Source organism: Schistocerca gregaria, chromosome X (genome assembly GCF_023897955.1).
Source record: "Schistocerca gregaria isolate iqSchGreg1 chromosome X, iqSchGreg1.2, whole genome shotgun sequence".
NCBI classification, from domain to species: Eukaryota; Metazoa; Arthropoda; class Insecta; order Orthoptera; family Acrididae; genus Schistocerca; species Schistocerca gregaria.
The window spans coordinates 420,206,967-420,221,645 of record NC_064931.1 but is presented as its reverse complement, the minus strand read 5'-3'; the positions used below and the strand labels follow the sequence as shown (position 1 = coordinate 420,221,645).

The window sequence follows — 14,679 nt, the reverse complement described above, 5'->3', positions numbered from 1 at the left end:
TCCTTAGTTTTTCGGTGTTCGTTGTCTAGATATTTAAGCTTCAACGAAATTTTTAAGTGCCCAACGTACATGCAGTTATCGCAATCTCTGTTCGTGTTGTTTGAGAATGGAACAGTTAAATCCCTCTGAAAGCTTGCGTAACCTGTATTTGCGTACAGCAAGCTTTAAACAAAATTTGCGGATAATAAAGCGGCATGCCGACCGGAGTGGCGGAGCGGTTTTAGGTGCTACAGTCTGGAACCGCGCGACCGCTACGGTCGCAGGCTCGAATCCTGCCTTGGGCATGAATATATGTGATGCCCTTAGGTTAGTTAGGTGTAAGTAGCTCTAAGTGACTGATGACCTCAGAAGTTAAGTCCCATAGTGCTCAGAGCCATTTCAACCATAAAGCGGCATGCCGGAAGAGATCCCAACTATGACCAGGACTGTTAACGTTTGCAGGAAATGCTCTTTTCCTGTATTATTACGCCACTGCTTATGACCCGCCTTACTGGGCGTGGTCTACCTGCATTACCTCTATGCTCTCCTGTGCCACAAATGTTCACTAGTGACGAAACTTCCTGATATTTCAGAAGGCAGATGTAGGCCAGGACGCAAACAATGAGGCATGCATGGATAGATCAGCAACAAAGATCAGTGTCCATGGATGGCAAGGTTTGGCCTTCGTGTCTTGATCCGATACACAGTTTCAATATGTCAAATTTTCGTAAAAGCGTAAACTCCACTGCATTTTCTATAAATGCCTGTTGCATATAATTCATTCCCGGGAAGTACTAATAGAGCGTCATCAAATTTACTATGTTAACGACTTACGTGAAATGTACAGTTTTCAGTAAAAAGCGCTAGCCGCCACTGAAAAATACTGCATAACCAGGCATAGGAAGCCACTACCTCATCCTCTGTTTAGTGCATTGTTTTGAATAATGCTACCAAGCATGTTGTTACAGTCGGAAGTCCTAAGACTAATTCCGATCTCCACGCTAATCTGTAGTTTGCAAGTATTCATACCTGTATAACTAATGCACATTACAGCATAAGTTTCTCCTTCACAGAGAAGGTTGTTGGGGGATCAGTAGCTGATACACAATTTAGGAAATATCTGTTCCACAGCTGCACTTTATTTCTTTCATAGTTAAAACTAATTTCAAGTCCAAAGTCTCTTTGTCAAGTGTTCACGTCCGTCGAAGGTATTTTTTATCTGGTCGTTGATCGATGTATAGATACGTGTTAAATTTTATCTGACTTTGGTGTTTTCCGGTTAACAAAAATGGTTCAAATGGCTGTGAGCACTATGGGACTTAACTTCTGAGGTCATCAGTCCCCTAGAACTTAGAACTACTTAAACCTAATTAACCTAAGTACATCACACACATGCATGCCCGAGGCAGGATTCGAAGCTGCGACCGTAGAGGTCGCGCGGATCTAGACTGTAGAGCCCATAACCGCTCGGCCACCCAGGTCGGTTTACACGGACAGCTTGTGTCGGGCTTCAACGAGCATGAGCGCTTGATAACGGCAGCTTCAGCCTTTAAAAACTCGTCAATAAGTAGATAAAGAGAAAGTAAAGCTGTGGACCAGTTATTTCCTGGAAGCACCCCGTATATATCTGAACCACATTACTGAAATCGAAACTTCCCACCCTCCTGAAATCCCTACCTCTCATAATTACCTCCATCACCACAGTAACTGTTCCTTTATGCTTCAGGATGTGTGTCTTCTTTTAGTCAGTTTCTACCGTAAAACTACTTTCTTCTCAATTCAGTACCTGTGTTACGATGATTATGCGATCTTCCATTCTAATCCTCAATAGTGTTGTGACCACAATGTTTCGGAAGCTATTTTTTGTGGTCTGTACTGTTTTTCCATTAACGTTTCACGTCTGTATGACATTACACTATGAAGAAATGCTTTGAAGACTATGCAACACTTTAATATATATTCGATGTTAAGAAGCTTTTCTTTTTCAGGAAGGCGTTCTTGGTACTTTCGTTTCACATTTTATACCAACACCTTTGCCATTATGAGTTATTGTGCTGCCCACATAGCAAAACTCTTCAACTACCTACTGCTTTATTTTTAAAGATAATTCCCTCAGTTGCCTCAACTTAATTCGACTACACAGTTTGCCCCTATGTTACTATTGTTGATGTTCCTTTCGTAATCTCTTTTTAAGACACCGAAAATCATGTTCAGCTATTATTCCTAGTCGTTTACCAACTCTGCCAGAATTAGAAACTCATCGGCAAACGAAGTTTTTTTTATTTCTTCTACATAAGCTTTAATTGTGTTTGCAAATTGCTTCTTAGTCAGAAGACTCAACTTCAGTGTACTTCTGTACAAATTGTGGACAACCTTTCACTCCCTGTATTTTATCTCTGATAATTTCGCAATTTCAAATAGTATTTTGGTCAGCATTTTCAAATTTTTTTTTAAACCTACAAATGCTACACAGGCACCATCACCATCTATCATGAAAATATGCCACAATTAGTTACGAGCTGTAATGAACCACTTCTCTGTTTCGTATATATACGTAGGCAACAACAAAGTACTTGTTTTGTTTTTTCTGTAGTTATACCTTCCAGATATATCCTAATGTTACTTCAATACTTTCTGTGATGTATGCTTCTGTCGTAGGTCAGCTTCGTCCTCTAACTAAATGAAAGTAAAGCTGACTGGGCACGCACGACTAGTTTAAGTAAAAGGTAACTAGTAGTAAACGACTTATCAAAAGCTACTTGTATGCTTCCAGTACCTCGCCTCATTACGTTGCACGGAAATTATCTCCAAGACGTGTGTCTCCAGCGCTCCACAACGTCTCAAAATTCATGGCAATTAAGGAAAGGCCATCTATTGTGTTTTGTTATGTAGTAAGAACAGTGAACTACATATCGTTGTAATCCTAAAGGTGTCCAAAAATGTAGATAGAAACAAAAGATAACGGCATGCTGTCTGGCGGAAAGCCATATTAGAACGCAGAATTGATATGATACCAATTTCTATTAGCTTTGTTATGCATTTATAATGACTAGAAGAAACTTTATTTCTGACGATCTTTTAGAAAATCATCTTCTTAGAGATTTATCGTGCTGACAGGGTATAAAACGTTACTTTCATGAGCATGAGCCGTTATCGGTTGAACGAAGAAATTTAAGACAGAGGATGGTTAGGTACAACGGGTGACATTCCAACTAATTGAAGTACAGGTACATCATGTTATGGGTCTATAAAAAAAAACATGATCAGCAATTCACCCGCATTCGCTGTAGATAATTTAGGATTCGCAGGTTTGAGTTTTACAGTCTTCGTCCTGCTCAGTCTTCCAGCGGTGGCTATGCGTAAAACTGACTCATTACTATAAAGCCTCACAGCTGTGTCAGCATCTAGTAACGCTTATTAAGGTGCTAAAAGACCAAGGTAAAAGTGCCACGCTGTAAAACAGATAAGATAAAACATGAAGGACTGAGGTGCGTTGTGCAAAATTGTTTCCTAGGGCTTCTGTAGACAATGCGTCAATGCTATTAAGGTAGAAACATTGTGTCTATCAGATACTGTAAAGTTACACATCACGGCTTCTTACTGCCGCATGGCGTAAACATTTGACAAAGCTGTAAGGGTGAAACTAACCAACAATTCGAACCCAGTTTCGCAGTAAACAGGCAAGTCATTTCGCATTAATGCAGTTCAGTTTTTCACGGATTCGTAGCGTCATCTTGGTGTTTGAAGTACAGTAATCAGAGCTATGACAGTATCTAAGAATGCGACTAAAAAGGATTGAAGACATGGCTTCACATCCCGTCGACGTCATTGGGTACGCAGCATAACCTCAGATAGGGGAAAGGAGTCTGCTGTTTCACTCTCAAAGGGACTATTCTGGCGTTTCCCCTAAGTGATTTAGGAAAACTACGGGAAAGAATTCTGGATGGCGTGATATGGATCTGAACCACTCTCCGCCCGGATTCCAGTCCCGTGTCTTGTTGCGCCACAAGCTGGGTTAGGACGCCTAAGCCACAGGTAAAATTCAAATAATGATGTAGTTTCTTAATCATAATTGCTATTTGTGAAAAATTTAACAAGAAATTCGTTTCTGTGTTACAGCAAACTTCGGAAAAAATACAGAAATCAGGAAGAAACGCATTTTTTTCTGTATGACGACAGTACGTGTACATAAAGTATCAATAAATGCTAAAGAACCGCACTTCAACAGAATATCTAGTTCGATGGAATATAATTCCTAAAGAATATAATAAAAATACAACCAGAAACAGTATGCGAGTATCGCAGTATGCTTGCCATAGAGAGGCCATGTTGATTTCACAGAAGATCTATAAAAAGTCAGGAAGAAAAAACGAAATGGTGTACTTAAAAATACTATTGACATCTTACGACGTCAAATGAGGATAATCTAAACAATTTAAAAATTGTATTTCCCCTAAGTATTTCGTTCTAAGCAATGAAACTATTCCCTGAGAAAAATTACTGAAGTTAATTACATTACACCTTGCTTTTTCCAACTTATTCTAGTTTCTTCGCTTTAAATTGGTGACTTTTTCTACAACTGCACTACTTTCAAATGCAATTTTCAGCTAAAAAATACATACGATAGAAAACCATTAACACGGTTGAAAGAAAGAACATTAGCAATTTGGACAGCAAAAACACGGCATTTGAGACATCAAGTCTTTTTCTCATAATGGCATTGGCGATTACTCACCACTACGTTCGATACTGCAGATAACATTCCACCAGTCAATGTAGAACTGGTCGACGAAGAATCGCTGTTGTTCCACCACCAACTCGTGGCACTGGGGGCAGCGAACGCGGCGCTCTTGACTTTGAGGAGTTGGCTGCTCAGCTGAGGGCACAGCTGTCGGCCGCTCCTGCAGCTCCGCAGCGCCCACACCGCTGCTGCTGCCTGCCTGCGGCTCTACTTCGACCCTTGTCTGCGATGCCGACATCCTCCTGCGAAAGCCAGCAGTACAGTGTGGACGCAGCTCCTCGGCAAACGCACGCAATAACAGGGCAGCCAACTATTTACGCCAGTGCTGCCATCTGTACTCTACTTGGCCGCTGCTATACACGGACCGCTCATTCCAGATCATACACAAATCTCTTCCATTATTGAAATAGAAATCCTCTATCATACGGTCAGAATTACACGACGATTAATGCTCAGACTTAACCGATTAATGTTTTGGCAATATCATGTAGATAATAACAGACGAAACATTACTATCGATGATAGAAAAATCAAATTTGGGGGTGACATGTTTCTTCACGAAAATTATGATGACTTGCTATTAAAACGGACTGAAAACGAGAAGAATTAATCAAGAATTTTTGTTATACAATCTAGCAGCTAACGAACTTCCTTATGATCACACTGCAATCGAGGGTTACTACTTATTCTGCTTTATCAACGAGTTTCTTAGCAGGACCACCGAGCGAGGTGGCGCAGTGGTTAGCACACTGGACTCGCATTCGGGAGAACGACGGTTCAATCCCGTCTCCGTCCATCCTGATTTAGGTTTTCCGTGATTTCCCTAAATCGCTTCAGACAAATGCCGGGGTGGTTCCTTTGAAAGGGCACGGCCGATTCCCTTCCGCATCCTTCCCTCACCCGAGCTTGCGCTCCGTCTCTAATGACCTCGTTGTCGACGGGACGTTAAACACTAATCTCCTCCTCCTCCTCCTTAGCAGGACTAATTAAGAACCCACTATACCAGCGTGTTCGTCCTGTTTACTTACATTTCTGCGCGTCCTAAGGGCAATAATACGAACAGTACACGCAGACATCATAATATCTATTCATTTCATGGCTCTTTGCAATAATACTGCGGCAGGCTTGGGTGGCCGAGCGGTTCTAGACGTTACAGTCTCGAACCGCGCGACCGCTACGGCCGCAGGTTCGAATCCTGCCTCGGACATGGATGTGTGATGTCCTTCGGTTAGTTAGGTTTAAGTAGTTTTAAGTTCTAGGGGACTGATGACCACAGCAGTTAAGTCCCATAGTGCTCAGAGCCGTAATGGTACAATAAGTATTACGAACCAAACAAAATATTCTTACTATGAGACAAAAATTTAAAAATAACAAAAATAAACGTCGACTGCTCTAAAGTACGTATGTCTGCATATCTGTAAAATTAAAATCGGCTTCCGCGTGGCCGTCTTGCTTCATCTCGACCATTGCAGGATGCTAGGAACTTCCTTGGTATGCTGTCGACAAGGTTTTCGAAGGGCTGTTGTTCTAGCCTATCGCACACTTCGACGATGGACCGGTGTGTGAGTAGGGAACTCGCAAAAACGCACTGTGAAGTCGGATTAATGTCAGCAGATGCAAAAAAATTTTATTCGTTTGGTTCCCGACTCCTGTGGGAAGGATTTCGCAATGTGGGTGTTGAGTGCTGGAACAATATCTTCTAGAAAGACGAACCCGTCGCCGAAATGGTCGTGACAGTAAGTTGCCCTGATACTGCGCAGCCCTCAAATTATCCTCGATAGTGAGAAAGGCGTCAGACATCCGTTAACTGGTATCGGCCCAAGCATGACTCGGCCCCCTTCCTGCTGAACATGTGTGACTGCATACCTGAGGCGTGACTGATATATAGCCGCCTCCGCACTCTTTCACGACAATCTCAGGCTTCAGATAAATACTGCACTGGCAGCTGAAGAGAACCTGCCGCTATTCCTCCAGCTTCCACACACTATGATGCTGCGTGTTTGTATTGTTGTTCATAACAGACGCCTTGGCTCCAAATTGAACGTTTGGAGACGGCTGTGTACGGCTTAGGTTGAAAAAAGACAGCACGTCTTTGTATTACATTCTCTTTAGGGTATCTATGATAATTTGCAATTAGCGCTCATCACTTGGTGTTGTTGACAACGGGGTATCACTAAGAGGTAGATTTTCAGTGTTTTGTGTCTCATTTTGCGTCTGACGATAGCGTTTGAATGTTCGATTGACGTAGTTTTGTAATCTACCCGTAATTCGGCCTGCAACATTCCTACCCTTCTTGCCTTAAAATGTCAATGCGCGCACGGTCTAAGCTTGAAATAACCTTTCGAAGCATATTGACAGGCTGAACTGTGTAGACGATGGTAATAATTAAACTTTCGCTATTTGAGCCAGTGCAGACTGAAAGCTATTTACCACATTCGTACCCCACTTTCTAGGACTGATGATCAGACTGTGCGCTGCAGAATTTGCGTTGTTATTAGTGGTAGTGTCATGACTTAGCGTTAGGCGCCGGAAGTCATAAGGCGACGCAGGATTGAAACAAAAGCGTCAGTGTGTATTATAATTGCAGACAGTCAACATGGGTTTGGACAAGTAGAGCAGGGTCTTACTCGTAAAACTGTTTTATCAAAACACAGCAATAGTGCTGCTGCTCTTCGCGAGAATCGACGCAGTGTTATTGAAGAACGTGATTCGGAAGTTCGAATTAACTTGCGAATTGGGATCTGGTCCTGGGAGAGGTCGATGGTTAAGTGCGCCCCAAGTCATTGAAAAAGTTTCTGTTGCCATTGCTGAGAATGCTGGACGCAGTGGGCGATTTTCAAGCATTGAACGAGCTGTGACACGACAGCTGAACATTTCGTGGTCCTCCATACAAAAAGTGCTGCTAATAATTGTAAAATGGCCTCTCCAGTGCGGTACCAGTCTGTCGTGCATGCAGATGGTCGTCATACTGAGAAACGTTTGTAACCTATAACGCAAACATGGTGAACAATTGAAAGATGTTGCCCTCTGATATGGAAATTAAAATGCGTGTCGTCCAGTGGTTTATTCGTCATTCCTCCTCCGCATGTCCTCACAGATATTTCCACAAAGTTTCATTATCCTACGATCACTCGTTTTTCACAGGGCCCTTTCAAGTAGCGAAAGTTTCATTATATAGACCCCGTACACAAACTGCTTTGTCCCGTTCACGACGCGAACTCATGAAGCTCTAATGAACTGCTCTGTGATCGCTGGTTGGCTTCTAACTCCGTTACACACGCTGCGGTACGTAACTATTTTCTGAAGTCAAAAGAATGTTAAGAAAGTGGCTTCTCGTTTTAAAAAAAAAAAGCCTATGAAGATCATGAGGGTGTGAAAAGCTTATTTTGTATATTTTGCGTTGGTTTCAAAACATTTTCGTTGAGCATCGCTTCTCAAAATTTTCCAATAAACGTGTGTTCCATCCTTATGGTGAGCATTGAAACGGACACTAATGTGTATGTTAGTATCTACGTATGTAGATTAAACACTGTTGATATGGGTTCCCCATTTCTACGTGCGGAAGTGAAAAGCGATTCAAGTTCTACTACATATATCGGAGATAGTATTTAGTTCACCATGTACAGCCTGCACACAGTACACGTCTGTCGGAACAGCAATGAAAAACTTAACCTATCTGAAGTTTTTTAATTAGGTACCAGATTTGCACCTTATTGGGAAAGGACATTCCTCCGAAAAATCTACTCAAATCAACTGTAGTGAAGAATTTATACGAAGTGACACGTTCTACACTACGGAATACTGTTGTCAATAAATAAGCGACTACAAAGATAATTCTGCGAACAGTAACATGGTGGAAAATGTACTTGATCTATCTTGATATCTGACATTTTAATAGTAACTAGAAAGTGTACGTTATGTATTTATGAAAGATAATGCACTACTAGTACCATCTCGAACACAGTGTCCTGTCTGTAGGCTTCCTTCAATTAGTAGGATAATTACAAACACAGTTTTTCAGCATAAGAATTAAAAATAATTTAAGTGGATATTTTACTGACCCAGTTTGTAAGCAACAAATCAGTCAGTTACCTAAAAGTTACAAATGTGAATTGTTAGCGACTCCCATTTTTCATTTGGAGCGACTCGAAGTTTGCCTCTTTGTTACTTAATTTTCAAATTTCACAGTAGCAGTGACCATTGTTGAAAACATAGGTAGTTCACCAAGCAGCTGAAATATGATTTTATAACATGAGAAGGAATCATTTTCTTACCAGCTAATTTCTTTTTAATCATTTAAACCTGGCTGCCTTGTGTCATGCTCCATTATGTAATACGTGGACATCTTCTGTGCAGCTTCAAGATAATTCTGCGAATTCCACATCCTCCCACCTCCCACCCCCGCCAATTCTTTGTTCTATTTATTAAATTCATAATTGTGTATTTCACGCCAGTTACTTCTCTTATCCACTCGTTTATCTATCCCAAAACGCACCTTTTCAGGGCCGGCCTCGGTGGTCTCGCGGTTCTAGGCGCGCAGTCCGGAACCGTGCGACTGCTACGGTCGCAGGTTCGAATCCTGCCTCGGGCATGGATGTGTGTGATGTCCTTAGGTTAGTTAGGTTTAAGTAGTTCTAACTTCTAGGGGACTAATGACCACAGCAGTTGAGTCCCATAGTGCTCAGAGCCATTTGAACCATTTTGTTGCATCTTTTCATTGCTCGTCAGAAATCTTCATTTTCCTCAGTTAGTATTAAAAGTCCTTGTCTCACTGCCACAATTCAAAGCTAATGATGTACACTGATAAACTTTTTACTCTTCTTTTCGTTTCATTTCCAACTAATTTAGCCATTGTCTTCATATGCCCTAAATACACCAACTCATTCAAAATTTCTATGACTTTATTGTTAATTTGTACTATTTTCTTCCGGATATGTTGGTTACACATTATTTTTGGTTACTGATATTGACTTTCATGCCTAATTTCAAACTTTCTCTATTATGTTCTTCCACTAGTTTGCTGAAGCTCATAAGCACTTGAGGCTAAAAGGTCAGTGTCACTAGTTAGATGAAAGTGGTTCAGATACACGGATCAGCCAAAACATTATGACCCCTGCTCACTGCGACGTTGGATGTCGCGTGCTGGGGTTGCGAGTACGTGCTGCGGTAACCAAAGAATGTAAGCGTTGCAGACAGGGACGGGGGAACACCCTAGCGAAGATCTGGTCTGAAAATGGGGAAATCCGTTAAGAAGAACGACTTTGACAAAGGGCAGGTTATTATTAAAATGAGCCCGTGAACAATTATCTCGAAAACAGTGAATCTGATGGAATGTTAACGTGCTACTGTCCTGATCATCTACGAAACGAGGTAGAAGGACAGTGAAACTTCTACTAGGCGCTAAATGGTTCGACGTCCATTACTCTTCACAGAACGTGAGGTTAGGAGGCTTGTCTGCTCTGTGAAGTAGCACAGGTGGTAATCTGTGGCGTCTCTGCCGAAAGAGCACAATGCTGGTGCATTTACAAGTTTTTCGGAGCACACCGTTCATTGTACATTGTTGAACATGGAGCTCCGCAGCAGACCACCTCCACGTGTTCACATGTTGAGCCAACGACAGCGTCAATTACGATCGCAGTGGGCACGGGACCATCGAGATTCAACCATCGATCAATGGAAACGTGTCGGCTCTTCGGATGAATCACGTTTTTGCTATACTAGGTCGACGGTCATCTTCTGAAACACCTTAATCGAGGTAAATGATGGCTCTAAAAGTGCAGCGCACCACTGATGCAGGCTAGTGGGAGCAGTACTATGCTGTGGGATACATTTTCCTGTTCTTGCCTGTAATCTGTGGTTGTAATCGAAGACATACTGACAGCAGCGAACCACCTGCATCCTTTCATGCTTGATGCCTTCTCCGACAGCGATGTCATCTTACAGCAGTGTAACTGTCCGTGTCTCGCAGCCAGAACCGTGCTACAGTGGTTTGAGGGGCATTATAGTGAACTGGCGCCAATGTCTCGGCCACCAAACTCATGTAATGTACATCCTATGGAACCCACGTGGGTCGCAGCGTACGCATATCAGCGGCCTATTATGTACGCAAATTACATGACCCGTCCGTAGAAATCTAATGTCACATACGTTCACAAACCTACAAACAAACTGTCGGATCCCTGATACACAGAATCAGTGATATATTTCGTTCCAAAGACGGACAAACAAGCTATTTACGCAGGTGGCCATAATGTTTTGGCTCATCACTGTATGTTCAGTTACACGAATTTCTTCTTGATTTTTCCAGTTTAAGGACCTTAAAACGTTCTTTGGAACTGCTGCGGTAATTTTGGGCATTTTCCCTGATGAGCCAAAGCACTATGACCACTATTCACATCAAACCGAATGCCATCTGGTTGCAACGCGTGCACGTGACATGATAAGAAAAGTATATAAGAGAGGAGAGACGAATGAGTGCTCTTCGTAGAGACGTTGCGGGCTGAAGATGGCAAATCAGTTGATATTAGCGCCTTTCACAAAATGCAGATTATTAAGCCCCGGCGACTGAAAACGAATATCTAGTAAATGGTGAGGCTGATGGGCTGTTCCAAAGGTGGTCCAACAAGTTATTTAGTAGGTCATCATAATGTTTCAGCTCATTTATATAGAATCTTCCTGGCCACCACCTCGATTTCTAATTTATTACTATCCCACTGAAGTACAGAGGAAGCTGTAACATTGACGCACAAGTTTTCCTATGTACCAACATGGTATGAATCAATGCCTCGTTTCTCGGGAATGGCAGTGGAGTCTTTTTTGAAACTGAGTCAAAAGTTTCCGATAAACTATGGCTCCGTCACAGTGATAATTCCTAGTAACTGTTGCACTGTATAAATTCGTTAATGACTTGCAAATGCTTTGACATATGGCAGCGAATCGCTGATTTTGAAACGAAAAACAATTTGTAATGTCTGCCAAACGTTGAGTGCCGAAAATTAACGTATCGGCACAAGCTTTGGGCAACAAAATGTAGTCTTCCTTCGCTTGCAGTTTAATAAAAGTTCTTCTTCTGGGGCAGTCTCAGCCCTGTAAGTCCAGTTTGTAAAATGAAGAAACCGCACAACACTCGCTTAGTCAACAATATTTTGTTGTGTACACGACTGATTTCGGAACACTTAAAATTCCATCATATGGTGTAAACTCTAAAAATTTAAGTATTAACTTACACCACAATGGGAGGGGACTCTCAAGTGTGAAATGTCTGATAAGGAACTATGCGGCTAAATTTTCTAATACGAAGAAAAATAAGTAAAAGAGAAAACAGGATATTACTTTCAAATAAAATCACTTAATAGTGTGAGTTCTTCCTCCCTTACCGCAACGTTGTCATGTCAACATTGGGGTGAGTATGACATCAAAAGGTTTTAAGTTACTTTATTTGTAAGTAACGCCCTGTTCTCTCTTTTAATTTTCTTTTAATTCATCTTAGAAATTTTAAACTCGTAGCACCTTATCTGACATTTCAGACATGAGGATCCCTTCCCATTGTTGTGTTAAGACAACATTTTCGTTTTAACACTTTACACCTGATGATGACACTTTTAAATGTTCCGAAACCGGTCATGTATACAATAAAATATTGTTGACTAAGCAATTGTTGTGCCGTTTCTTCAGTTTGATATAAGGCACTGTGATGTCTTAATGATAGAAGCATTAATTTATGTGAGGTTACTTCATGCTGAAGGTTCCAAACACTCATTGAGGTGGATACCAGGGAGCTAACTAGAAGATGTTACAATGGGCATGCAGTCCTGAATCAGAGATAATAGATATAAGATACTAAAATGTGGGTTATCAGACAATGAAACACTAACATTGTTTCGTACATGGATGGTAATATTGCAAATAAACAAAAACAACACGACATATTCATTACAATTTAATGTCCCGGGTTCGATTCCTGGCGGGGTCGGGGATTTTCTCTGCCTCGTGATGACTGGGTGTTGTGTGATGTCCTTAGGTTAGTTAGGATTAAGTAGTTCTAAGTTGTAGGGGACCGATGACCATAGATGTTACGTCCCATAGTCCTCAGAGCCATTTGATCCATACATTCGAATGACTGAAAGAGGAAACAAACGTTTGCTGGTTGATGAGAGAGCAAGATTCTCCCAGGGCGTGTTATCAGGGTTAACCTAGAGACACATGTTACACCGGATTGCAAGTTCGTGTCTACAGCGGGACCGCGCTGAGAAAGAGGAGTCGCTTACTGCCACGGGAATCGGAGCACGGGGCACAGAGCAGGACTGGCAGCAACAGGTTAGTGGCGGCCGGTGCAGCCCTTGGTAGCGACGACCACGCCTTGGTGCGGACAAACTTTGATTATCAGAATGCGAAGACCAGCGCCACCGTGTCACTGGTAATCGAAGCAGTAGGGCCTAGTGAGTCATCATGATTCCAACGGAGCACGTGTTCTTCTCCGGGGCCTCAACCTAAAAGCTCTGTCTCCCAAAGTGATTTCCAGCCATTCCTTTTCTTTTCCATTCCTAGCTTGTATGTTCTCAAGGCGTAATGTAATCTTATAAAAGGTAGAACAATTAACAGCAGATAACAAAAAACTGCATGGATTGGTAAAATAGCCGAGGTGACAACGAGGTGTAGATTTGTCATGTGCCGGACTTTGTAGGAACCTTGGATATTTGGCTCAAATGGAAGGTTGGTCTGATAGGGAATTAATGCAACAAACCTACTGTCGTTCTGACGTCTCATGTTACTCTCCAAGGGTGACAATCCAACGGTTATTTACCAAGGTGAACACCCATTGTAAGGTGGGTAGATAACACTAGAAAACATTCTGGATTAATATGGGTATAGCTGAATACAGTGATACACGTAAAGTTTGGGGAGGCCCAATGTTGAGAAATGTATGTGAAATGTCTACTGCTGTTGATTCTGGCATCATTTAGACTTTCCTGTGCCTTAAACCTGAATGAATAAACTGGTCTTCTTGTCCATTCTCCTTTCTTGAATTCAGACTTCTAAAGTTGAAACTGAAGCGGACTATTGGTATTTTGCGATATTTTTGTAAAAAAATGCCAAGAACATCATACATTTTTACTATAGTTGTGGAAAAACATTGACAGTGTATTACAAATATTTGAATAGGCTAGCAGGTTAAAATTTTTCATGGCATTTGTTGTCTCTACATTTGTAACGGAGTTAAAAATATCCAGTTTATAAACACATCAAACACAAAATTAGTCAACCCCGTGAAACATAATGCTGGTATCATGCAACATTACGTCTAGTTTTGATAATGGTCTCTTCAAGGAGGAAGAGAAAAAAAAAGTGTGTGTGAAATCTTATGGGACTTAACTGCTAAGATCATCAGTCCATAAGCTTACACACTACTTAACCTAAAGTGTCCTAAGGACAAACACACACATCCATGCCCGAGGGAGGACTCCAACCTCCGCCGGTATCAGCCGCACAGTCCATGACTGCAGCGCCTTAGACCGCTGGAGGAAGAGTGTCTCCAAGTTTCTTCAGGTATCCCATATGCAACTAAGCCGTTTCATAGAGCTACCCAGCTGCACAGGTGATGAATGCTATTTTTCAGCCACTGTTACAAATACACTCCTGGAAATGGTAAAAAGAACACATTGACACCGGTGTGTCAGACCCACCATACTTGCTCCGGACACTGCGAGAGGGCTGTACAAGCAATGATCACACGCACGGCAGAGCGGACACACCAGCAACCGCGGTGTTGGCCGTCGAATGGCGCTAGCTGCGCAGCATTTGTGCACCGCCGCCGTCAGTGTCAGCCAGTATGCCGTGGCATACGGAGCTCCATCGGAGTCTTTAACACTGGTAGCATGCCGCGACAGCGTGGACGTGAACCGTATGTGCAGTTGACGGACTTTGAGCGAGGGCGTATAGTGGGCATGCGGGAGGCCGGG

The 14,679-nt window shown here is 42.1% G+C and overlaps 1 protein-coding gene across 1 annotated transcript in view; it reads right to left on the bottom strand.

Moving 5' to 3' along the window:
* LOC126299243 (uncharacterized) overlaps positions 1–4,978 on the bottom strand; it is a 168,082-nt gene extending 163,104 nt beyond the window's left edge. The window contains exon 1 of the mRNA XM_049991031.1: positions 4,715–4,978. Within this exon, the coding sequence (XP_049846988.1) occupies positions 4,715–4,958 (244 nt within the window). The 5' untranslated portion in view covers positions 4,959–4,978. The remainder of the gene's footprint in view (positions 1–4,714) is intronic.
* Positions 4,979–14,679: the final 9,701 nt, after the last annotated feature.